Source organism: Ipomoea triloba, chromosome 10, assembly GCF_003576645.1.
Source record: "Ipomoea triloba cultivar NCNSP0323 chromosome 10, ASM357664v1".
NCBI lineage: Eukaryota > Viridiplantae > Streptophyta > Magnoliopsida > Solanales > Convolvulaceae > Ipomoea > Ipomoea triloba.
In genome coordinates, this window is record NC_044925.1 from 25,324,927 (window position 1) to 25,352,317 (window position 27,391).

Consider the following 27,391-nt stretch of genomic DNA (forward strand, 5'->3'; position numbering starts at 1 on the left):
TAAATAGTATTGCATCAAGAGTATAACATAGGAAATAATTTTATTGGCCTGCGTGGGTTGGTGGGCTACGCGAGTTAGCCTGTGGGATTCTCAAAATTTCTAAACACGAAAGAATATAATATTATTTAATTAAGTCAAATTATTAGAATATAATATAATATTCCGGTTTTGAAGTTGGCCTGCGGGGCCATTTTTGTAGGGTATTTTTGACAATGAAGCTACAACTTTATTAAATGGAACCATTTTTGTGACATCGATCTCAATAATTCAATATAATATTCCCTCTATCCATTAAAAAAAGTCTCCTTGTTATATTAGAATGCTTAAAAAATTACACTTTTCATAAAACTAAAAATGTAAAAGCCCCTAAAAAAATTAACTCTTATATATGTGAAATAATGTAAAGAGCTATAAGTTAAACTTGTCAAACTCTGCCACCACAAGTTGAATTAGATTAAAATGAGCTTTAGAGTGATAAAAATATTAAATGTCGTATAAAAAAATCTTTTATAACAAACACGGAAATAACATTACAAAAATTCTTAAGGACTAATGTACGAGTAATTGAATACAATTTAGCGTTATTAGTACAGTGTTGTCGTGAGGCCAGCGATTTCCCAGCAAAGTCAATGGCCAGTTGACGAGGTAGTCCATCGATGTCTTAACAACTAAACTTATCTTTTGTTCTCCCGCAACTGGCGTAAGTCAACACCTCACGGAATTAACTTATATAAAATCTTCTCCCAAAATCTATACTTAATTACTTAAAATTTCCCTATAAATAGTTATCGCAAATTTGGGACTTTTTATCTCCTCACAAAAGCTTTAATCCACAAAGCATCCTCTATAGCTAGCTTACTTACCTGAACCATTATGGCCTTAAACTTCGACTCTAAATGCATTTTTGCAATCCTTTTCCTCTTGGGGATGTGCGCTTATGAAGCCACTTCTCGCACCCTTGAAGAAAGATCCTTACTCCCACAGCTTCATGAGCAGTGGATGGCTCAACATGCACGTTCCTATAAGAATGATGTTGAAAAGGCCAATCGGTTCAAAATATTTAAACAAAACTTAGAATACATCGAGTCTTTCAACAAAGCTATCAACCGATCCTATACACTGGGTCTCAATAAATTTGCAGATATGACTTCTGAAGAGTTCAGAGCCAAAATGCTTAATATCGACAGCATTCTCTACCACCCTAATTGGCTACACCCAAGAAACCCATTTGGGAATGATAGCCCGAGTGATGTTCCGGACAATGTGAGTTGGATAGAAAAGGGAGCGGTTACTGAAGTCAAAGATCAAGGCGATTGCGGTAAAATTATAGATTTTTATTGTTTGCATGTGCAAATAATATGGTTTTTTTGGTAACAAGGGAAATCCATAGCCTCTACATGTGAGGGTGTGTAAGAGGCCAGGTAAATGACATGGGCATAGGGTCCGGCGTAGCGCACAATGCCCATGGGGTGTTCCGGGCCCCTCATACCCCGCAGACCAACCTTCCTTCGTACGTTCCAACTGGTTTCACCTGGCCATAGGCTCATCCGGAGTGCGTCAATAGCACCCAACCAGTTGTGCCTATCGAATCGAATAGACTCGCTTTATAGTCAAGTCCTAGACCAACCACAGACTTCCCAAACTAAATCAGGTCGGCGTGCCTAACTCGGCCAGACCTAGCATCTAAGGCAGAACTTTCTTTATTGCTATTAACACCCCCTTTACCCGTAAAGTTCCCCAGTGACTCCATTCATTCATTCATTGGGTCTTAACACAGGTCACGGAAAATAATCCGTGACATAAACCCCTTGTTGTAATCCTAGCAAATAAAGAAACACTTACTACTACCCGAAAAACTATAAATCGTAGAAAAAGCGCAACCCTTTATGCATGTCATTATATACTACCACATTTTTGAAAGGCATGACGCTGGATTTGACCTTCGTCCAACTGAGATAAATCAATTTAGGTTGTCTATAACTGACCGACTTTCTGACTTAAACAAAAAAAGTCAATAGGCCACACTTGTAACCTTATAGTTATCAAGTTAGCCATATGAGCAACTCAATGATGGACCAAAATAAAGGCTATTCACTTCCATTAATAATATGTTTCAGGTGCATGCTGGGCATTTTCGGCGGTTGCAGCAGTGGAAGGAATAAACCAAATTAAGACCAAGAAACTAGTGTCGTTGTCGGAGCAACAACTTCTGGACTGCGACAAGAACGGCTATGGCTGCAATGGCGGCTTGATCACCGAGGGATTCCAATCTATACAGGACATCGGCGGCCTTATGTCCGATTCCGACTACCCGTACGACGGAAACCAAGGAATGTGCAACCGCCAAGGCCAATCGGCGGCAACCATCACCGGCTATCAGAGAGTGGAACAGGGCGAAGCCGCCCTCCTTGAGGCCGTGAGCAAACAGCCCGTCTCCATCGGCATAACGATCGGCGGCGACGACTTCCAGTTGTACTCGAGCGGCGTCTTCAACGGCGATTGCGGCAGTGGGTCCCATCACGCCGTTACGGTCGTGGGCTATGGCGCCACCGCCGATGGAGAGAAGTATTGGCTGGTGAAGAATTCATGGGGTACAAGTTGGGGCGAGAAGGGATACATAAAAATGGCGAGGGGCGATGGTGATGAAGGACTTTGTGGCCTTGCCACAAATGCTGTTTACCCTATGCTGGAAATGTGATTAATTAAGTAAAAACCTTGATTTCATCGAAGAACGTAACGTTAATTTGGATAATTAACTCAATTATGGTACTCCATAATCCTATTTCGTAAGTGTTTTATGCAAGTTATTTTGCATGCAAGGTGACAGTTTTATTTTGTATTTGAAATATGAATTGTATTAATGATTATGGAGTATAATATAAGCTCCGATATTGTTGAAGTTATTAAAAGGTCTGTCTTATTATTAATTACTTTCATATTTCATGAAATTCAGAAAATCTTTGCCCTCAAGATCTGCACCGTACCTTACCTTTTAACTTCATGGAATTGAATATCCAACGGGAAGGAGGAGAGTTTAATTTTGATCCTTCAATAGTTCTAAATTTTGGACCATTCGAAAAATACAGAAGATGTTTATCAGAAATCAATTTTTGAAAAATAATTATTTTTCAGAAAATATTTTTATTTGGTGATGTTTGTCTGAAAGTTAGACAACTATCTTATCCTGTTTAGACGAATGTTAATTTTTTTTTTTCCATTTGATTTATTTAATGAAAAATGATTATGATGAAGTTATTTATAATAAAATATCAATTATTTAATATTGATAAAATTATTATTAATATAATATATTAAAAATCTAATAATTATAATATATTATAAAGTCAATCCGTTTTCAACTCTGATCATCACTATTAATACTTTCAAACCAATTAAGCATATTTTGATTTTTGAATATCACTATTAGGGGGTGTCCTTGTAAGAGTTAAAAAAAACCTTGGTTTGAAGAACGTTATTATTAAGTCAATTATGTTACTCCTATAATCCTATTTCGTATTAGTTTTATGCAAGGTGACTGTTTTATTTGTATACTGTACTATATTTTAATATAAAATAAAAAAACATATAAATTTTAATTTATATATATTATGATTTCATAGATCGATAATGATGTTTTAATGTTTTAATCATAATCATAACTCATACTACTTTCTTTTAAAACATTTTTAGTTATATTATATGAAATATAATGAACAATAATGTTTAATATAATTTAAAGAGTTGAGTGTTCAAAGAATAATATTTTAATGAAAGAATGAGTAACAATCTTTTCATTTTTAAAAATATATAAAAAAAAATTATTTTAAAATATTAGATGGTCTGTGGGTTGGTTCACACGAGTTAAGCTTAAGTGGCCCGATTCTTCTCGAGTTAACATTTTTCGATCCTAATCCGATGACCTACTTTGAGACCCCTTTTTTTTTAAACACTTTGAGGCCGTTAATTACGTACTATATATGATCATATATTTCAGAAAGCTAGACAAAATGGTAATCTTTATAAATAGAAAAATAGATAATTCTTCTCTATTTTTCAAATTTAAATAAAAAAGGCAAGTAAACATATTAATAGGTCAGTTTTATTTGATTTAGGGAGAAGTTAGTAACCTATTGGTTGCGTATAATTGAAAAATCCAAATTAAGAAGGCTAATAAGCTATTTGATATGTCATAAAATAGCCTTTTATTTGTGCACTATTCGCTTTGAGTGTCAAATTTAAAACATTATAATTATTAAATCAACTCGACTCGATTGTTTCAAATAGTTGTTTTCACTTTCTCATGATGGAAAGCGCGTTTTTGAATCCTAAATAAGTGCATTGTGTTATGGGATGTCAATGTAGTACACACACAAACAAGAATTTGATTCGGTCCGTCAATACAAATTTTGCACTTTTCATGGCAATTAATTTGCATGCAAGCTAAGGACACCACCACTCAACAGTTTAGCAATGGAAGATTATTAAGGCAAACCAATCAATACTCTGATAGTCTGATATGTTACTCTCGTATAGCTAACAATTCTTTGTAATCATCCATGGACTTCACAGTTGTTTTTTTTTTTTGAAACCGACTTCACAGTTGTTCATCACTCATTTTTCTTTTTTCTCATAAAAATACAAACCGTAATCACAATTTGCACCAAATATTCCTCCGCTTAATAACATGAATTTCAATACCTGTCACAATAACCGTCATAATCGTTTATATAGCATTCTACTTCATAATTGTTAAGGGTATTGAATGACTTTCCGATGAAACTCCGCTATCTCCGCTCACATATGTACTCCGTATCACAAGGGTAAGAAAACATATTATATTAATGAAAATATCATTTGATTTGAGCTGGTCTGTTGTGCCAACTTAGGTTGCTTTACCTCTTGTATATGTTGTTGGCTAAGATCACAAGGTAGTTAGGGTTTACTTAATGTACACTCTCGAATAATACTGACTACGAATTCCCTTCGTCACTAAAAAAAAATAGTATAACACCTTATAAATTGAAGGCGTACGTGTAATTGATTGACTATGAATAAAATGTACATAATTTGATGTAGTACATTGAAATTCTAAGTAATTCTATTCCTAAAAGATAAATGTATGAGTGTATAAAGTTAAATTACTATATATTCTCAAATCTTTAACGAGTTGACAAAAGTTTTGAAACTAGATCGAAGTCCTAGACTTGGTTTTGAAATGCATTAGGGGTCGTCTTGATGAGGTATCATAAAAGATTATGGCTTTATTTGGTAAATAGCTATTATTAGCTGATTGAGTTATATTTAGTTAATATGTATTTATATATGATTTGTTATCTAATTGAGATAATGAATGAGTAAAAGAAAACTCCTTAAAATTCACGATATTTTTTGACGAAAAATCCTAAATTGAGAAAACCCCACGGCATGCAGGGGACCAACCATAAATCCACTTTAGGTTGTTATCAACTATATGAGCACCAGCGAGCTAGGTTGTTTTATTCTGTGTTTTATGTACCCTCTAGACCTAATTAGCCATTTATACATTAACCTTGGTGCTCTATAAATAGTTATAAACAGTTTTGAGACCTCCTATCCTCACCCCAGTCTGCAGCATTATACATAAATAATGGCAATCAAGTTTGATCCCAAATGCATTATTCTTGCAATCCTTCTGTTCCTCTTGTGGACGTGCACTATCCACGCCACTTCCCGCACCCTAGAAGAGCCATTATCCTTGCTCCAGCGTCACGAGAAGTGGATGGCTCACCATGCACGTTCTTACAAAAATGACGTTGAAAAGGCACAACGGTTCGAAATTTTCAAACAAAACTTAGAGTTTATTGAATCGTTCAACAGCGAAGGCACTCGATCATACAAATTAGGCCTCAATAGATTTGCTGATTTGACACATGAGGAGTTCCAAACCTCGTTGCTTAACGTGGACAGCCTACTGTATCACCTTAATTTGTTCCCTATAGGAAACTCAAATGGGAATGGAAGTTCGAATGATGTTCCGGATAGTTTGGACTGGAGAGAGAAAGGCGCAGTTACTCAAGTCAAAAATCAAGGCAACTGTTGTGAGTATTTTAAAATATTTGTTCCATGCATAAATATATATTGCTTGTACTTTTGCTGACATATCTTTCTTAATTTGAGCAGGATAACTTAAACTAGTTTACCTTCTTAATTTAAACTGATTAATCATGAATAACTTAACCTGATTTATCTTGCTTTTTTGATTTAAGCCTGTCACCTGTAAAGTGTGACAAAACTTACCTTTTCGTGATTGCAAATATGTATATACGTATCAGTGGCGTGTTGGGCATTTGCGGTGGTGGCGGCGGTGGAGGGAATAAATGAAATCAAGACCGGAAAATTAGTGTCCTTGTCGGAACAACACCTTCTAGACTGCGACCCGAATCATTTCGGCTGCAATGGCGGAGTGATCACTGATGCATTCCAATCGATAGAAGATATGGGCGGGCTCTCGTCGGAATCCGACTATCCCTACAAGGCTTCTGAAGGCACGTGCAATACCCAAAACTCCCAGGCGACGGCGGCGACCATTACCGGGTTCGAACAAGTCGAGAAGACCGAATCCGCGCTCCTTCAGGCCGTGAGCGGCCAACCTGTCGCCGCCGGCATCACCGTCGGCGGGAAAGAGTTCCAGCTGTACTCGAGCGGCGTCTTCGACGGCGATTGCGGCAGCGGATCCTACCACGCCGTCGCCGTCGTGGGGTACGGTGCAAGAAATGACGGTCAAAAATATTGGGTGATAAAGAATTCATGGGGCACGGGGTGGGGCGAAAAAGGGTACATGAAAATGGCGAGGGATACCGACGAGGAGGGAGGGCTGTGTGGCATTGCTAATGATGCTGCGTACCCCACTGCTTAGTTAACCATAAATTGCATTGAATTTGAATTAATTATCTACTAATACGTTTTTTTTTATAATCCTATATTTGTAATTTGAGACAAGCTATGAAACTATTTTGCATCTATAATTCAACTATTGTACCAGTGATTTGAGCTATTAATAATGGATAGATCAAACTGTCATGGGCTATGGGCTAGTACTAATGTGAGTAGTGTTGTACTTGTGACAACTGAGTTCACATTTTTAAACGGCTAGTCGGTTAGTCCAGTTCAACTCAATTTGACATATTAAAATATTTGAAGTAAATATCTCTAAAATGATTTACAATTTAGTCTAAAAAAAAAATTAATTTGGCTAATGCCTAATGGGTACTGACTAGTTGGAAAGATGATAGATGTGGGCTCTATAGCCCACCCTATGGGCCATATTTCAACAATTTATTCAGGCTGCTAAGCAGCCAATTTAATTCGACCAAGGCAAATAAATTGCGTGGACCATGGTCCATGTAGTTTTGTGTGGATCATAATAAAAAGTACATTTTTTAATATATTAAATATATATTATTTGTGTATTGAATGTACACAAATAATGTACATCCCTTGAATACAATGTAAATTTTTAATATATTAAAAGTATATTATTTTTATACCGAATGTACATTATTTGATAATATGGTCCATACAACTGTAATAATGATTGTTCAACCAATGAGACAGCGATTCGACCCACAATTTTTCCTCCGGGTTGTTATACAGTGGACCAGGGTCATAATGCTTAAAACAATTTTTAAAAAATAGAGCTTATCACTACTAGCTAAGTGCATGCAAGTGATAGCCAGTGGAAGACTTAAAAAATTATTTCTAGTGCGGTTTTTCGTTTTAAAAAGCTTAAAGCTTATATAAATAAGTGTGTTTTGTGTGTAAAGTAATGATTCGATCAATTGGAAAAGTAAAGTGCAGAATGTAAAAGTATAGAGAGATCATTTTTATAGTGGTTAGGTAACTACCTACTCTACTTTTCTCCTTAACGTTCAAGGAGGTTTTCACTAGTATTCTTTGTCACAAAATACATGTTAAACCAATCACAGTATATCCACATTCCACAAAACACTATAATTGCGGCAGTGTTCCTTTTTTTTTTTTTTCTTCTTTTTTCTTTTTTATTTTATTTTATTTTTAGGATGTCCCCTCCGATATTCAACATTTAATCTTCTATAGTTCTACTCCAAGGGTTAGCCATAGAGTCACCTTGAGCACTAGATCTTCAACCACAACTTTAAAATGTGATTGTATTGTTTGTCTTAAAAAAATGTCATAAACTGTGAATCTGGATAATTCACTTTAAGCTCAAAAGTTGTTCTAAGTATGAACTTGGTTAGCTTCAGTTTGAATTCTTTTGCACAGCACTATAGCGATTTCTGCTTAGGCACCGCACATCAATTGGGGGCAATCAACAACTCTTTCTAAGTCTTGGAGTCATCTATTTATATAGGATAAAGATGAGGATAGGCTAATAATCTTCCATAAAATTTGAATATGTCTGTTACCCTCTGGGCGACATGTGTCCAATACTACTATTGACTCCAACGTGCTGCAAATGTATGTTCCGTCCTCCTTTTTTTTTTTTTTTTGGTAACAACTTTTGTCCTTTTTCTCAAATTTTGCACAATTTTGAAAAGGAACGTGCAACACTTGTCCTTTCTTCATCTAACGGCTGGGAGGATTCCAGATGTCTTCATCTCAATTGCTTTTGAAAATCTCTATTGGTTTGCTTCGCCTCTCCAGCTGGTGAAGTTAGAACTTTTTCTGAAAACAACAATGAGGATCCAACTGGTCTGATCTGCTCTACTTATCAGTTCTACTGGTTCACTGTAGCTGATGCTTTAGCAGCATCCAACTAATAAAATGAGTTGTTCAACTTCAAGCTAAAATACAAATAAATCCTAAGTTTTTGGCCTAAACAAAAGATATCTAGCTGAATACAATCTTTAAAATAATTGGGATATAAAGCCCTAATATGATATTAATATCATCAAAATCTAGGTAAAATGATTCTTACCGCCTCATAATAATATGATACTATTTGTTTTTTTTTTCATTTAATTGTTAAGTTAATTTCATTTTAAACTTGTAGTTACGTCTACAAATTTATAAATAATCAATAAATATATAAATATTCTATTTCACATAAAGAGATCGATTCAAAGAGCACTAATTAATTAAAAAAAAAAATCCCGTATAAATGAGGACAAAAATTCAACTACTCCACCTATATTCAACTTATGATATTTCCAAATGGAGAGCCCTAGATTAATTTATTATTCTTTTGAGTTGAGTAATATATATTATAAATGCTCTTATTTTTTTTTAACTCTTGATTAATATGATGTGTTAAAGAAAAAGATTAATCATAATTTTTTTATTCAGCTTATTTTTTTAACAAAAATAAAATATGTGGCAAGAATTTTATTTTATGTGATAAGGTTATCATTTTCTTATTGTTTATAGAAAGACATGATTGATTGGGGATAATTACAAATCAAAATGCTGACGCTGATGAAAAGAGTCCTAGAAATTATGGGATAAGAATTTTAGACGATATATCCAATGGAAAAGTATTTGTGCACAACTCGGACAAGTTGTGAACAATAATGATTGATAATGATTAACCATATTTCACACAAATCATGTAACACGTAATTCCCAATAAATAAATAAGAGTTTTATTAAAACATAAAATCTATATACGTGTTTCATAAAAAGTGGATATTAGATAATAGTTTCGACCGAGATATAGTACGGCGTATGTTGTTTAGCCACCGCCACTCATCACATACATGGCTGTTATCAATTACCTTGGTTAGTGTCTAAAAGGTTTGTTGCTAAGTAAGAGGATGTCGAATCAGTGGATTATGATTTTTGTATTAAAGAGCTTTAAGTTTGATTTTTATTAAATTCTCCACGTTTAATTCGTAGCATATAATTTTTTTATTGTCGCGTTTGTAGGATAATATAGAAGTGAGATATACTCTCATGTAGTCTTGTCTACTTACCTCTTTTTTTTTTTTTTTTAATGATTAAAAACATTCATCATATCTTTGGCTTATGAAAAAATTCGCAACCCAATGTCATCTGAATGGCTGAATGTATGCAATGGGTGAAGCTCGCTTTGTAACCTGAGTGAAAGGACGACAAGTAGGTAAACCAACCTAGGTTACCCCTAACCTTCTCAAACCAAAAAGGCAAGCCCACTTTGTAACCTAAGTGAATGATCATAACGATGTAAATCAAGCTAGGTTACCCTGCATAAAGAAACACATCAAGATCAAATATTTATGATTATGACTAAAACAGGAAATTTAAATTAAAGACATCTCTAATATTGCAATTTTGTCGTCTATACATGGCGTGTAGTGGAAGATGGCCACATGCATCGTGGCAAGCTGCATTGTGATGGGTGCTTATGTCTAATACCACGTTCCATTTGTCTAATGGTCCTTTTCTTAGTTTTGTTCACATCATTGTTTGTTATTATTACTTCTAACATGAATTTCCCATCAATTCATTTTCCTGGCTTAAAAGGGACAACAAGCAACTTATAAATTAGGTCACCATCACAAGTTGCAAAATTTCAACATGCTTCCTACTTCTAAACGTCCATTCCAGTGGCCCAAAGCCACCCACTCAGACCAACTAATGTTTTGACCCACCCTTAACAACTTGCATTCCCACTCCACTGTTCTCCCTCTCCCCACATCAGACTGTACTATATGGAATTGATTTTTCTACCCATCAGTATTGTATTCATAATATATATACTGTATCAAATATACTTATTTATGGTATATATCAAATTATACAAAAATTATAACCTACGTACTGATCGGTAGTGTAACCCTTTAAGCGTAGTATCTCTCCAACTCTCCAAGTAAATGATAAAGGATTTGTCTTCATAGTACCCTGCCCAAATTTAATGTCTTTCCAAAGTTTTAAGGCTTTACGCAGAGTACAACAGACACTATGATGATCAACATCATAACATTTTCCTCTAATTATATAAGATACTATTAACATTAGTACTTGTAATAAATGCTATAACAATAAATAGTATATATGATTATACTCAATATTATCAGTAAAAAATCTCACAAATTAAATTATTATGCATAGTATGTAATATTTTTCTTCAATAGTTATTTGTTTCAATACGATTATCAACAATAATTGATTACAAATCCCAAATAATAGTATATAATAATTTATGAGAAAGCCTATGGTGTTGGCTGATCCCAATGTCAAGGCCTTGCACCAAGTACAACCTAAAAAATTTTAAAAATTGTATTGAAATGGCTCATTACACCTCGTGCATATAAATTAGTTTAAAACTTTAATTTTTGCATTTACTTGTGATTGTTGAAATTTTCAAAAATTATTCATAAATAATAAAATTAAAATATTTCATACAAAATTAATTTTTTTTAATATAAAAATCAACTATCATTGACATGCAAGTCAAAATACTATGTGTTACGAAATCCTTGCTTGGCACTCTCCATACAGTACACTTGTGGCCAATGAAACCAAAACATCTCTACCTTACGTCTGATTTTTAGGTTTCTTAAAGAGGCTTCATTTTTGGATAATGAAAGGTTGAAGAATATGCCTTTTTTCTTGCTACATTATCTTCATTATTCATAACCTCTCTTTATTAGCAAAGAATCTAATCAAATAAAGTTAAAGTACTAGTAGTGATGACCACATATAAAGAGTTCATATCTCTACCACAAACTCTTTATATTAATGATATGTGAGGCTCAACTTGAATCAACTTGAAACATTAGTTTATTAACTTATATATTGAAGTGATAATTTAGTTACTTAAAAATAAAGGTAATCATGATTTGGTGCAAAGATTATTTTAAGAAATTCTATTTCTTCATTTATTAATATATATCATCATCGTCATAATACTTTTTAAGTTGTAGATATGCATAAGTAATTTCTGTATAAAAAGTAAAAACAATCATATAAAATATACGAAGTACATAATTACACAAATACTATATATAGAAACAAGCTAAGTTTCAACACACTCAATATAATCTAAATAGTATACATAATTATATATGATATAATAAAACACAAATAGTATTAATCGACACTTTAGAAATTCTGCATTATTATATATCCTCCTCACTTTATCAAATGCATGCCACAGGAAGGGGAGCTTTCAACGGTGTGGGGGTTTGGGGGGTGGGGGGAGTGTCTTAGATGGTTCCAGCCTTCCAATAGCTACCAGTATAATGATGTTGTTTTTGACTTTCAATATTGGCATAATATAGTCTTTATTTTTTATTTTTTGGTTTCTTTTTTAAGGAAGAAATCTGTAGTCATTCATAAACTTTGTCTTTTTGTTATAGCTCACAAATCATGAAAGATAAATTACACCAAAAAATTCTGTATGACGAGCTCGACTAATAAAATATTATCAAGAATTGAACTTGAACATTTAAGTACGAGAATTATGTTAGAATATATATAGTCTTAATCAAAACACAGTTAACGTTTTGAAAAGTTTGCCTTAGTGAATTGGCGTGATTAAAAAGTAGACAGTTGTAATAAGGACCAACTTTTTTCTTTTGGCAATCACTTTTTATAAAGACCATGAAATGGCTGTATCAACCATTACGGCCTGGAAAGATGAACTAGTTATTCCCCTCATAAATTTTTTTGTTGGACCACGAAATGTGCCTATACCATACTCAGACTAATTCTCGTTCACACCGAATTCGGTCTAATTAAGGGACAAAATGCTATCCATATTGATTTTTCATACAAGAAATGATAGATTCAAACTCCTGACATTTCTTAAGAGACGAGAGTGCACGGCCACGCCAACTAATAAGTTGGTTTTATTCTTCCCATAATTAAAAACAACTTTAGCACAACTTTTTCTAGCTAGGAATAATAATGTTTCTAGTAAATTAAATACACAAAAAAATTATGAAGAAATTGAAGAATAAAAAATTAAATATGGGAAATCATTTTGTATTATTAAAGAGGTCATTAGTTTCTCCTGCTCTATAATTTAAGTGGCAATCCAGCCTGTTAAATGTGCACGATGGTCCTATCTAATTAATGACATACCCGTATATTTATTTTGTTTTGTACTTCATCAATTATAGAAATATAAATAAATATATTTTTTGAGCAGGGTAGATAAGTAGATATGTAGGTACTCCAATTATACTATCAATTCAAAAACTTGAAGGTTTAATCATGCAAGTAGGGACTGGATAGGTACGCTAAATGTTTTAAGAGAGATGCAGAGTAGGGAATGGACATATATATTATATTAACCATATTCACCGGGAACTAAATTGTTATGCAAATTGATTTATTTCGGGTTATAATGACCCACACTAAATTAGGACTGCATCCTTTGGAGGACCATATGAAAGGACTTCATTAGTTGATTACGATTGAGCATATAAATATTAAATGTGCAATTTAGTCATCAGCTTAAAATTTTAGTTAGAAATGAAACACATGTTTCAATTTTATATCTGAGCCAACCTCATGTCAAAGATTATGAATTTAGCTCACACATGTGAGGAGGCACGACTTTATTTTTAGATCATGATCCACACCACGGACCACGCAATAACTATTGAGTTACAGTGGGTTAATGCAATAGTTATATGCAGTAATATTCAAACATTCATCGAATACTTCCAAGCTTTACACCTCATGTCAGACGCCAAAAAGGGGCATTCTTTACTAGCATTTCCCATGTGAAACATACCACTTCCCCACTCACTTTAACCAATCAAAGTAAAAGATCAATTCAGAAAGGCAAACCTGGCCAAGAAGAAAAGGAACAACAGGCATAAAATATAATTATAAAACAAAAAATATATATATATAAAAGAAGAAAGAACTTTCTTATTGGTTTGGGATTGTGAGTGTATATATATGAAGGATAAACTTTCAGGGCAAGTGCTGTCCTCTTTATCTTCAATAATCTGGCCAAAATCCAAAGATGGGTGTTGGGCAGAAAGTCATGTCGAGTAGTGGAGTTGTAATCATTGCTGTTCTTCTGTTAGTGCAGGGCCAAGGTGGGAGAGGTGCTCAGGTACAGAATAATGTCAGCAATCTTTTGAGTTGGGGAGCCAAAGAGATAGTCTCTCCTGGTGGCTGCAACCTCTTCCGTGGCAGATGGGTCGTTGATTCCTCGTATCCTCTCTATCAACCTTCCAGCTGCCCTTTCATTGACCCAGAATTCGACTGCATCAAATATGGCCGCCCTGATAAACAATACCTCAAGTATGCTTGGAAGCCTGATTCTTGTGACTTGCCCAGGTACTTCAACAATCCCCTCATCTCCCTCCCCTGTTTTTTTCTTTCTTTTTGAGTCACGAGTCACAAGAGAAACCTACAACTTACTACCTGTGTTGGGCAAAGGCCGGTGAAGGATTAAGTCTAGCACTTTACCTCTGAAAAATGTAGCTATGTAACAAAATAAAGTTGCACATCTCTTGCGAGCTATAGCTTTTGGCATAGTGGTAAGTGTTTAATCTTAACGAGTGCTATAAGAACTAGGTTACGGGTAAACTGGCAGGATTATTAGGCGAAGGCTGGTGAAGGTCACTAAGTAGCTCCTCAAAAGTGTATGTTACGTATATATATATAATTGACAAGCTCAGAAGGTCACTAAGTAGCTCCCACTGGGAGCAATAGTCTAGCCAATTTGGTTAGAATTGTTGCTGTTTTTTCTTTTCTTTTCATACTCCATAGTACAAACTACAGAGCTCTTTCAATGATATTACTGCATGAGTTCAGACTCTCGATCATATTTAAGTGACTTAAACTCGCTCTGTTTTTTCAAAGAAATTTACTTTTTACTATTTTTATGACAAAAGTAAAAGAAGTATTATTATTTGTTTAGTTTTGAAATTCTTGGGTTTAGTTTTGATTCGGAGTGGGAAAGTACTACACAGGTTTGATGGTGGGGAGCTGTTGAAGAGATGGAGGGGGAAGAAGGTTATGTTTGTGGGTGACTCACTGAGTCTGAACATGTGGAACTCGCTGGCTTGCATGATTCATGCGTCGGTGCCAACCGCCAAGATAACCTATTCAAGACAGGAAACTCTCTCATATGTTACCTTTAAGGTCAGCTCATTTCTGTCTTTTTTATTTATTACTTTTCCCCTTTAGCTACTTACCCAGTCAGGCATGTCTACTGTTATTTTATTCTATTTCTATGTAAATGTCTTGCTCCTTTGTCTTCTTCTCCCAACTTGTGTGGTCATTACTTTTCCCTTCTCCTGCATGCACTTCATGAGTAAATGATGATGCGACATGGTTCGATTCGAACTGAATCGTGAGCTGGGTAAATCAAATTGGGGTCACGTCTAAGAACTCTAAATTGTCAATTTGAAATTTGAACTGAATCCGAGTTATTCCTAATCCTGTAAAGAATCAGAAATAAACAAAGAATTATAAATAGAGAATTTATTTTGATTGAAAATATCATTTTTTTTATACGTATTGTGTCGATATCTAAACACTGTAGTTTAATCTTTATCATATTATATTCGGAGTTTTGAACTTTAGAAGTTATGTAGGGACATTTTGATGGTTAGGCGGGGATCATTTGTGCCAAGCCAGTTGTGGCAAAAGCTCTAATAACTGAATTATATAACTACCATTTCTTAAAAGCATCTAACACAAGTGGCTGTCAACCCAACAGCATTTATGAGAAATTTAAGGCCTTAAGGGTGATAATTTAATATTCAAGAACATGATGAGGTGAAGTTTCGAATATTGCTTCAATGATTTTGGGGCCACAATCATAAAGTTTGAACAATATTCATTCTTGTGGGGGGTTTGATTCCCTCTTTAATTTCATCTTTTCATCTTGCAGGGGTATGGAGTAACTTTGTATCTTTATCACACCACATACTTGGTGGATATAGTAAAGGAAAAGATAGGAAGGGTATTGAAATTGGATTCCATACAACAAGGTAAGGTTGGGCTACTGAAGTTATAGTTAGGGAAGTTGTTTCTTTGTTTGATCATCCGGAATAACTTTTCATTCTTTTTTCATCTTTTTTTGATTTACTTTTCTCAAATTTAATGAACTAATGAATTTCGTTTTACTTCGAAAAAAAGGTAAGGCATGGTTAGGAATGGATGTGTTGATCTTCAACTCTTGGCATTGGTGGACCCACAAAGGAAGATCTCAACCGTATGCTTCTTTTTTTGCCTCTTTAAATACTTGCATACACATTAATATACTAGTTTTTCACGCGCATTGTACGACTGATTTGATGCCCAATATTTGTATTTAAATAAATAATTCAAAATATATTAATATAAAATTATATAGGAGAAGTTCATTATAGTTACGCTGGCATTAAAACTAATGTTTGCCCATTTTTTAAAAAACAATTAACTAAATACTAAATCAAGAAATTAACTTTTTTTTTTCCTTTTACCTTGGTAGATGGGACTATGTACAAGATGGTCCAAAGGTAAGCAAGGATATGGACCGGCTGCTAGCATTCTACAAAGGCTTAACAACTTGGGCAAGATGGGTGGACCAAAATGTTGACCCTTCAAAGACTAAAGTCTTCTTCCAAGGAATATCCCCCACTCATTACATGTAAGTAAATGGCAATTAATACACGGACCAATCCAATAAATACTTAACATAATACACAAAATTTATGTGCATAATGCACAGAATTCATATTCATAATGCACATAAAATTCATATTTATTATATTATGCTTTTATGTGCATGTGTATTATAAACATGAATTTTGTGGTCAAATTTTGTCTATTGGATTAGTGTGGCCCTAATATAATGATTGAAGCATATGAACAAACACAAAATTTTCAAAGTTTGTGGTTTTGAATATGTTACAGCAATGAATTTAACATAAATACTTAAACAGGGGAAATGAATGGAAATCATCGTCAACCAAGAACTGCAACGGCGAGCAACTACCGCTGGAAGGCGCCAAGTATCCGGCAGGGACACCTGAAGCAGCGGTGGTGGTGAACAAAGTCCTAAGTCGGATAGCCAAACCGGTTACTCTGTTGGATATAACGTTTCTGTCTCAGCTGAGAAAAGATGCCCACCCATCAATGTACGGCGGCGGGGGCGACCATTCCGGCGTGGATTGCAGCCACTGGTGCCTTCCCGGCCTCCCAGATACCTGGAACCACCTGCTTTATGCTTCTGTGACTATGTGAGGATATGAAGACCAATAAATAACCTTGTATCATCTTCTGCTTTTTAATCTTGGTTGTTTAATTTCACTCTAATAGTGTCATTAACTGTACATTTCTGGAGGTTCTGAAGGTCGGCTCAAAATCAGAACGCTGCAAATACCGGGATTCGCCACGCTCCTGATGGCCGTGGTGGTCTAAGTCGTAGTTGGAATCTGCTTCTGTGTGCAGCATTCATATCGTAAGAACGAACTGTTCGAATAATTGTTTTAATTTTCTTGTCTGTTGTTCTGTTTGGTTTTGTGTCTGTTGTCCACTGAAAAGAAGTAAACAACCATTGGTTGTAACTTAATTTTGTGTGGCACAGGTTGTAGTGTACAATCAGTGAATTAGGTATATATACACAATTGTTTTGTTAAGTGTAATAATCAATCTCATATGTATATATGAGAGACAACAATGTCTTGAAAGTGTTGAGAATGGTTATTGTAAGAAAGTAGGGAGTAGTTGAGTTTACATAGTCTGGAATGAGTGAATGTAATGGGGGGTTTTGTCTGGGACCAGCTAGCATCGACAACTACCCTGTCCTTGTACATTAACCATAATTTAACTGATGCCAGCTTGATCTGCAATAATGGAGAGCTGCTGCCTGCTGGTACAAACAGTTTGAGAACACAAAGGTCGCAAAGATGAGGCCATGAATTGGCCACATTGTAGTGAAAAGCAAGTCACAAATAAACTTTTAGTTGTGTCGGGATCCTGTATTCCTGTGCATTAAGGCAACCAAAACCAAGTTGATTGGACAGTTGACTTAGTAATTTTAAGATTTTAAGTTTGACTTTTTGTGAATCAATGTCTATTGATCCTCTTTGTTTGAGTCAATCTCGACAACCTAAACTGTTATCTCATGCATCTAATTTTATTTCTTTATACTTTGACAGTGTCCAATAAGCTAGGACGAATTTTACTCCATTTTTTAGTTAATACAAAACAAAACATATTGCATTCACCGGCAAATTATATCGTGCACCACGGTGCACGTAGCAATGTGCACCACGTACATAAACGACGTCGTTTTGAGCATTGTAAACTAATTGTCCGTTTTTTTTGAAATTCACGTTTCCCGTTTCGGCCGGTCTCTATATTTATGTTAATATTCTGTGTATTCCAGGCAATCATTCTGTGTATTCTAGGCAACCGTTCTGTGTATTCTATGCAACCCTTCTGTGTATTCATGTTAGTAACACATGTTGTGATGTGTTTCTGCATTCGAATGTTTAGGAGGATGAGTTCTGTGTATTTTGTGTCAATATTCTGTGTATTCATGTTATTAACACAAGTTGTGATGTGTTTGTGCATTCGAATATTAGGAGGATGAGTTCTATGTATTGTGTGTCAATATTCTATGTATTCTGGGTAAACGTTCTGTGTATTCTAGATAATGATTATGTGTATTATAGATAATGAATTCCCTGGAGTCATTCGCGTCCGCGTCCACTAACACTAAAACGACGTCGTTTTACGTACGTGGTGCACATTGCTATGTGTACCGTGGTGCAGGGTATAACGATTGGCATTCACCATTGCCTCCTAACATGAGAGTTGTGAATGAATCCAAGGAGCACAGGCCCAAAGCAAAAGAGTATAAAAGTTATTTGGGCTTCTTTCACTCAGCTTCCCATGGAGCATGGGCCCAAAGCCTTGTTTCAAACATTAAAGGCCCAAATATTTTATTTATTTATTCATATTTTCACCTGGTTTTAAAATCCAACTAAATGACTAATAGATGAAATTAGAATTGATCTCCTTACTTTGTAGAATTTGAATTCACACAAATCAAGATTGCAAAAACCGTTAGGTCTAAGCGATCATTTTCTTTTATTTTAAAAATTTTAAAGATTTGATAATTAGCGATCATTTTCTTTTATTTTAAAAATTTTAAAAATTTAATAATTATAAACTATTTAATATTTTGATAGTACTGTTATTTGAGATAATCGGATATTTTATGTAGTGTTATGGTACATGTATATTTATGCCTACACACTTCAATCCATGCCGCCTAGACTTTCAAGCTAGGAATCATTACATATGGCATCTATGCCTCTTAAGATGACTTCTTCTGGACAGAACCCACACAAATTAAAGATGAAACCAACACTGGGTTTGAAACAGTTATGGTGGGAGTGGAATATACCCCTCATCAATACCCATCAATTCCCAAGATCCATCATCCTGCTGAACCATTCCCTTATTCCTCTCAATCCACCAATTCCCAGGAACACAATATTCCTGCTTCAAATAATCCTGCGACTTATTAACCAGCGAGATATCGCGATCCACTACCATCTCAAACCCATCAAGAACCCCAACCCCTTTCGTCCCAGCAATTCCATGCAAGTACCCTTCCAAATTATGCCAATTCCAAACACCCGACACCGGTTTAACGTAACCAGATTTAGTCACATTGATCCTCAGCTCAACCCCGACATCTCTGTAGCCGCCGAACGGAGTCGCGGGAGGAACATCCGGGACAATGTCTGGTTCGTTGCGGACACGCAAGAGATGGAGGTTGGGAGTGGCGTTATTGTAAGCGTTCTTAAAGTTGTGGTCGCCGGTTTTGGGACTTGCGTATGCTAAACCGGTCACCGGAAATGCTTTTCCGGCGCTTGTTTTGTTGATTCCGTTTGTGACTATGTCGATTGCGTTTAAGGTTGCAAGTGCTGCTCCTAGGCTGTGTCCGCAAATTGTTATGCTCACTTCCTCGTCCTTGTATAGCTCCACCAATCTTTTCATTTCACTCAAAATCTAATGCATGTAAAAATTTGAAGTATAAAATTGTAGAACAGAACATAGGTGCGTTAAAACTGATGTTGTAACATCTATTATAGCATATATAAGACCGGAAGGAATTGAAAGAATATAAGGAATGATTGATGATTTCTCATGATTAAACTTTAACACTTATATATATAAAGGTATTTAGGACAAATTTTATAATCATGAGTTTAAGGCAACTAGAAAGTAGGAACAAGGCACAAAATTAGGACTTCTAACTATCAAGATATGATCTTTATTATAATTGAAAAAATGTCAAATAGGTTATTAATTTAAATTCATCGCTTCTGTGCAATTGAGTCACTTAACTTAAAAAATTGTGCAAATAAACCATCCAACAGACAAAATATGTACAATTTGAAAAATTTTTAGGTAGAATTTGTTCATATTGCTTACATGGTATGTACTAAAAGTAATCATTTTCTATACCATGCATATGAGTTGGCATGAAAGATTTAAATGTTTTCCATCCAAATTATATTAAATTAAATCAGAAAAATGTCTCAAATACACATATTTTACTTGTTCAATGGTTCGATTGCACTTTTTTTTTAGTTCAATGACTCATTTACACAAAAACAATGAATTTAATGACTTATTTAACACTTTTTTCCTAATTAAAACAAAAAAGTATTCAACATGAATTAATAAAGTCATAATTATGTTGGTCCAACAATGGATGCATGGATTAAATAGTGGGAAAAATGTTATAAATAAGTAAATGTTATAAAATATGAATATTAACTATGATATTCAGAAGAAACTAAATGAAGAATCTAGAGATGGAGAAGGAGGAAGAAGTATTCATTTATGATTCTGGGATAGATTTTACAAAGAGTTTGAGGGGTATTTATAGTGTCCGGAAATGAATAAATAAATATTAAATATGTACAATACTTGCATATAATTGTGCTAGCCTAGTTGGATAAGTCTGATGCCTACGAAGCTTATCCTCTCCCGGGTTCCTGTGTTCGATTCCTCTAGGCTTCACCTAATTTTGTTGTTATTCTGATTGATCCGTTGCTCAAGACTTCCAGGAAACATTTAGGTATTAAATGTTCTCCCATCTACCATCAATAACACTAGCAGCATAGTGGATTGAGTCTTGAGCTTTAGGCAAGAGGTCCAAGTTTCGAATCATACCTTGGACATCCACCATTTTCCTTTTGTTTCATAACAGTAAATAATTAATCACATTATAGGATAGAAGAAAACATACTTGATCTCTTGCGCTAGTAGCATTAAAAGCGGAGTTGGGATTCTCAGAAGTGTAAATGAAGTAAAAGCCTCTATGAACTTGAGGAGCATTATTATTATTAGCACCATTACCGAAGATCTTTGTCGCAGGTACCAACGAGAATTCGAAATCATTAACCCACTCCGACGGTCGGATTGTGCCTCTCCAACAAACAATTATATCTCTCCTTCCGAGCGCCGCCTTTCCCTGGTCGGTGGCCACCGCCACGTACCCCATCCAGTTGGACTCCCTGCTCCACGCATCAATCGGAGTGGACTTGACGATGAAGGGGTCTGGGAGGGTGTACGAGGATGTGGCGTAGAAGTACTTAGTAACCTCGTACTTGTAGGGGTTGCCCTTTTGTAGCCCCACCTTGGCGAACAGATTGGGCTCCGAGAAGCGGCAGGTGCCGGCGAACTTGGAGGCCGAGTCGGCGTTGAAGGCGTCGTGGGTTGCTTGGGTCATCTCCCCGTAGTGAATTAAGTAGTTACGGAGATCAATGTCTAGAGGGTTTATTAGGCCCTCCCAGTTTGTGCTGCCGCTTAGCACCTGCCATTTCTCAGCTATACTTCCCATCTTTCTTCTTCTTCTTCGATCTTCAACCCTATTTTATCTATATATTTTTTGGCATGCAAAGCTAGTTTATATAGCCAATGAAGACATACATTTCTGTTTTTTGAAAATAAGACATACATTTCTTTAATGGCAGAGGGATGTGAAACTCCCTTTGGAGCTGTTAGGGTTTGAATATGTGTCTTAACCTACAATTTGCTATCCAGGAATTAACTGAGCTATCTATGTAGACTGTAATTCAGTTGTTTCAATTTATTTTTGTTTATTTCTACAAAAGAAAAAAAAAAAAAAACCCAACAAGTTGTTAGGGCCGCATGGGACTTGTTCATTTTCTAGGGTTCTCTCATCATCATCATCATCATCTCCATGTTTGTGATCCATGCATTTAAATGGCTAAACGCATTAATATATATCACCTTTATATAAAGAACAACAGATGAGCGTCTAAAGGTGCATGTACCGTGTCGTGTTGAATAAACCTTTTGTTTTATCTGTTATTTTTGTAAGTCCATAACCGCATCGTAGTAACCTGGATGACTTCAAGTGTTCTTATAGGTTACGATGACTAATTCTGTTTTTGGTTAGATGACCCATACATTACTTTCCACCAAATGACGTAGGCAAACCAGCTTGGTGTGCCTATTAGGTCCAACCTAATAAAATATGAATAATACTATGTTAGATGACCCATACATTAGTTTCCTTATAACATCCAAATTATGTACCTTCTTTTAACATATGCACCTTCAATTTATTTATAGGCGACATATAATCATTAACTGAAAATATATAATATGTTAATTGCAATACATATGTTTTTAACTAAAGTCCATGATATAAAGTGAATCTTAGTCCATGGTATAACAATTTACACCTCTAACAGCTTAGGCTTGCACCTCCGTGCCACCCATGACCCACCTCCTCATTGGTAAAACGTTCTATTAGCATTAATTTCCATGACAATGGCTGACATGGAAAGGTGACCAAACAGCTAAAGATCGAAGAAGACGTGATTATGAGTTTGGGTAATCGAGTGGGGTAACATGATTCTTTTATCAAAAAATTATGAGTTTGATTCGTAACACTCTCTTGGTTAAATAGTTAAATCTATCGTATATGATCTTTTAAGTGTGATTTTTCTTTTTGAAACACTCATGATTATTTACAAAGGTAGTATTTATTCTATATTTTCTCAATCTTTTTCCGATGCTCGATCCTGTGACCCTTCATTTGGAATAGTAACAGATGTGTCATCACACTACATATACATAGTAATTGGCAAGTATGATTTATTTATTTGTGTAGTTTATAAGGTATTTCACAGAAGCGTAATTTAACAAATGCATACTTTCAGGTAGGAATAGAGGTTTCCTGGTCAACCAAAAAAGATGTCTATCTTTCCTCAAAAACAAAACGTGTATGCATGTGTGCTGACAGACACGAAATACCTTCTTTAGTGAATTGAATCTGTTACTTTATATGACATGTTTTTGCACAATGAAAAAAAAAAAAGTAAAATCTCTTCCAATATCGAAATAATTTATAGAATAAACTCAAAGCATGAAAATTTTCAAGAATCATCACACGCTAGGTTTTCCAAATTCTACCCTCAACTTTTTCTCACTCTCATAAAATTTTGATGTTGACATCTCTATTGACACTCACAGGATGAAGATAACTAATAGTCAATTGCCACATTAGGAAGTAAAAGTGAGGGAGTACTAGATGTAGTAGAAAGCCCACAACGGCTATCTCATGGTACATTTTGGGTGAACCCCGTCTCATAATCTTAGACCTGACATAGGACCATAAGAGGTAAATTAAACCAGTCTAAATTGCTTAGACCTGACCAGTTCAAATCAAGAAAATCAATAGATATCTCTAATAGGAAATTGAATTTGAAACCTTGTGTTTATCAAGTTAACTCTCTGATTAACTCGGTTGTAGTTGTCCTGAATTTGACTCATTACAATGTGCCATCTTATCAAGAGCAATAAATTGAGGGAAAAATAAGAGCAAGTGCATGTAATATAAATGTATAATATTTTATTTCATATAGTACTTCATAATTTATATGCCCACCTTCTTATTTATACGGAGTAATTAAAAGGCACACATATATGAATCTCAAAATCATTTTATTGTTTTAAAGAAAATCACAAACACACACAGAGACCAAACCATTTTTGGGTATAAAATAGTTATGGTGGCAGTGGAACATAACCCTCTTCATTATCCAGCAATTCCCAAGACCCATCATCCCGTTGAACCATTCCCTTATTCTTCTCAACCCACCAATTCCCAGGAATACAATACTCCTCCTTCAAATAGTCCAGCAGCTTATTAATCAACGAAATATCACGATTCACTACGAGCTCAAACCCATCCAAAAGTCCAACGCCTTTTGTTCCGGCGATTCCGTGCAAGTAAGGCTCTAGAAGATGCCAACTCGCTACATCCCCCGGCGGCTTCACGTAACCCGATTTAGTAACGTCGATCGTCAGTTCCACTCCGACATCGGTGTAACCGATCAACGGAGTGGCCGGCGGGACTTGCGGGACGATGTCGGGGACGTTGCGGATGCGCAAGAGATGGAGGTTCGGCGTGGCATCGTAGGCGTTCTTGAAGTTGTGGTCGCCGGTTCTTGGGCTGGCGTACACGAAAGCGGTGACCGGAAAAGATTTTCCGTCGGTTGTTGTGTTGGCTCCGTTTGTGGCTATGTCGATTGCGTTTAAGGTTGCGAGTGATGCTCCTAGGCTATGTCCGCAAACGGTTATGCTAACTTCCTCGTTCTTGTATAGCTCTACCAGCCTTTTCACCTCGGCCAAAACCTAATTTATAAAATTAAAAAAAATGTTAAAGAAAAAAGAAACTTAATTGATAGTGTTTAGCAAGTAGCTAGATAGAGCTATAATGCCCGCATGCGCAGCTCAATTAGTTACAAGAGAAAGTTTGGGAAGAAAAATCAGGGATGAGAAACCTCTCTTTGTGGGCAGTGAGCGAATGTCTAATCCTGGACCAAAGTGTGGGGTTCATAAGATTGGGGATTCAATCTTTTGAGAAGATAGCTGATAGAGCTATAATGATTTTTTCATGGAATTAAATAATTAATATCACTCTTCATCATGATGATGATACATAAACATTCTTCTCAATTAATTGATTAATTAATTATGTTAATACTGTATACGAAAGATATGATATTGATTTGAGAGTGCATTTGAAGATAAAATAAAGCTGAGTTGACTTCTGAAACTAAGTAATCCGGATGGGATATTGGAATATTATATCTTGAAGTTGAATCTATCAAATTTTTAGTTAAAATATATTTTAATGAATAAAATTAAGATGAAAGGGTCACACTTGTGTGAGACCGTCTCACGGATCCTTATTCGTGAGACGGGTCGGATCGGGTCAAAGCACCATGCAAATGTCATACTTATATGTGCAAATCTCACACTTATATGCTCAAATATAACACTAATCAAAAATACAATTTTTGTTACTTATAAGAGAAAAAGTAGTACATTTTTCATAATAAGTAAGGTTGACAAGTACCTCTCACTTATAAGGGCAAATATAATACTTTTGAGGAAAAATGTAATACTTTTAAATCGAAATGTAAAAGTATTGTATTTTCCCTTAAAAGTATTACATTTACCCTAATAAGTAACAAAAATTTTATTCCTGATTAGTATTACATTTGAGCATATAAGTATGTCATTTGTGCATATAAGTGTTGCTTTTGCATATTGACCCGACTCAACCCGACCGGTCTCATGGTGAGACGGTCTCACACAAGTTTTTGCCAAGATGAAATGCATGTATCAACACATCTAAGATCAGGCATATTGTGCGTTGACTGAATTTATACCATAAAGAAAAAGATAGTTGTCATAGACAAAAATAGACAACCTTTAAATTTCATGTATAGCATAAAATAGATAAATTTTTTTTGAAAAAAAGACAATATAACTCATTTATTAAATGCATTTTAGTAGTGAAACACACCACTTTCAGAGCACAATACTAGAAAAAAGTTGATGTAAATGTACCTGATCTCTTGCACTGATGATATTAAATGCAGAATCTGGATTCTCAGTGGAGTAAAGGTTGGAAAACCCTCTATGAACCATAGGACTAGCACCGACGCCAAAGATCTCCGGCGCAGGCACTAACAAGAACTCAAGATCACTCACCCACTCCAGCGTCCGAATCGTCCCTCTCCAACAAACAATTACATCTCTCCTTCCCAGCGCCGCCTTTCCCTGGTCGGTGGCCACCGCCACGTACCCCATCCAGTTGGATTCCCTGCTCCACGCATCCAGCGGAATGGGCTTGATTATGAAGGCGTCAGGGAGCGTGTACGAGGATGTCGCGTAGAAGTACTTGGTAACCTCGTACTTGTACGGGTTTCCCTTGTCTAGTCCCACCTTGGCGAACAGATTGGCCTCCGAGTAGCGGCTGCTGCCGGCGTACTTGGAGGCCAGCTCGGCGTTGAAGGTGTCGTAGGTTGCTTGCGTCATCTCTCCGTAGTGGATTAGGTAGTTTCGGAGATCGAGGTCGAGCGGGTCTGTTAGGCCCTTCCAGTTTGTGCTGCCGCTTAGCACCTCCCACCTCTCCGCTATACTACTACTCATCTTTCTTCTTTAATTTCTGTGTTTTTGTTTGTGGTTTTTGCCATGGAAATACCAGTTTATATAGCCAATGACGTGTATTTCTTTAATGCTACGCATGAAAAACGATGACAATATATTCGTTTCCATTTTGTTTTGTTTTTACGACAACCAGGCCAATATATATAGTTGATTAGTTGACATGGATCTTAATTGATCATTGTTGCTAGGGTTAGCTTCCATGCATTTGTATATTTCCAACTAGGATGTATAGATTCTTAAATTAATGTCCTTCTTTGTATATTAATGCATCTCTTTGATTTACAGTAAATTAAAGTCCGACCCACCATCACACCCAAAAACCTAACAGGACGGTTTCTATGAACAATTAAACTTAAAATATTCTAACTTTCATATCAAGTGCTTAACCATCAAGTAGTATCTCTAGAAAAGGTGAAGCTATCTAAGAGAAATTAAAGGAACACACGAAAAGATTAGTGAAAGATGAATCTTATGAATTTACTTGATATAAATTTTTGTTCACTAAACAATGAAGGAATTCACGTAATATTCAGTGATGAGAGTTTTGCTTGATCGATTGTATATGTGTTTTCATGCATTTATTCAATTGAAAGATAGTTTTTTTTTAATCTAACTAAAAGTTTTTGATAGATCACACGCATTAAGAGGATCATAGTTTGATATCAAATTCAAAGATGTATTTTACTCTAATTAAAAAGTTTAATTAATAAATGAGCTATACATTTATGTTTACATATTAAACAATCAACAAGTGTGTATATCATATATTTAGTGGCCATGTTTTGGTAAGACAACTAATCAGTCAATTTTAGTTGATGTAACACTATTAGCAATTTGACTTGGTCAAATAAGTCAATTATAGTGTTTGGCAAGTCAACATTTTGGATAAGCATTTTGCTCCAAAACACTAAATTTAAAACTTTATTAGAAGTAGTGTTTTTAAATGACATATTGAGAAAAATATTTTTTT

The 27,391-nt window shown here is 35.3% G+C and overlaps 5 protein-coding genes across 5 annotated transcripts; 3 read left to right on the plus strand and 2 right to left on the minus strand.

Annotated features, from left to right (window-relative positions):
- Window positions 1-859: 859 nt before the first annotated feature.
- On the plus strand, window positions 860-2,874 carry LOC116033544 (ervatamin-B-like). Its single transcript, XM_031276293.1, has 2 exons — window positions 860-1,318; window positions 2,118-2,874. The coding sequence occupies exons 1-2, from the start codon at window positions 874-876 to the stop codon at window positions 2,696-2,698; spliced, it is 1,026 nt and encodes a 341-aa protein (XP_031132153.1). The 5' UTR covers window positions 860-873; the 3' UTR covers window positions 2,699-2,874.
- A 2,752-nt stretch (window positions 2,875-5,626) lies between these two features.
- Window positions 5,627-6,895, plus strand: LOC116033367 (ervatamin-B-like). Its single transcript, XM_031276116.1, has 2 exons — window positions 5,627-6,077; window positions 6,312-6,895. The coding sequence occupies exons 1-2, from the start codon at window positions 5,627-5,629 to the stop codon at window positions 6,893-6,895; spliced, it is 1,035 nt and encodes a 344-aa protein (XP_031131976.1).
- Window positions 6,896-13,843: 6,948 nt separating this feature from the next.
- On the plus strand, window positions 13,844-17,872 carry LOC116031965 (protein trichome birefringence-like 38). The gene is made up of 7 exons (XM_031274342.1): window positions 13,844-14,238; window positions 14,877-15,048; window positions 15,803-15,902; window positions 16,051-16,126; window positions 16,385-16,543; window positions 16,839-17,135; window positions 17,240-17,872. The coding sequence occupies exons 1-7, from the start codon at window positions 13,919-13,921 to the stop codon at window positions 17,244-17,246; spliced, it is 1,131 nt and encodes a 376-aa protein (XP_031130202.1). The 5' UTR covers window positions 13,844-13,918; the 3' UTR covers window positions 17,247-17,872.
- Window positions 17,873-19,290: 1,418 nt separating this feature from the next.
- On the minus strand, window positions 19,291-21,766 carry LOC116033368 (phospholipase A1-IIgamma-like). Its single transcript, XM_031276117.1, has 2 exons — window positions 21,173-21,766; window positions 19,291-19,923 (listed from the first exon to the last, which is right to left on the minus strand). Exons 1-2 carry the CDS (start codon window positions 21,764-21,766, stop codon window positions 19,291-19,293), a joined length of 1,227 nt encoding a protein of 408 aa, XP_031131977.1.
- A 2,118-nt stretch (window positions 21,767-23,884) lies between these two features.
- On the minus strand, window positions 23,885-26,403 carry LOC116033486 (phospholipase A1-IIgamma-like). The gene is made up of 2 exons (XM_031276232.1): window positions 25,819-26,403; window positions 23,885-24,594 (listed from the first exon to the last, which is right to left on the minus strand). The coding sequence occupies exons 1-2, from the start codon at window positions 26,401-26,403 to the stop codon at window positions 23,965-23,967; spliced, it is 1,215 nt and encodes a 404-aa protein (XP_031132092.1). The 3' UTR covers window positions 23,885-23,964.
- Window positions 26,404-27,391: the final 988 nt, after the last annotated feature.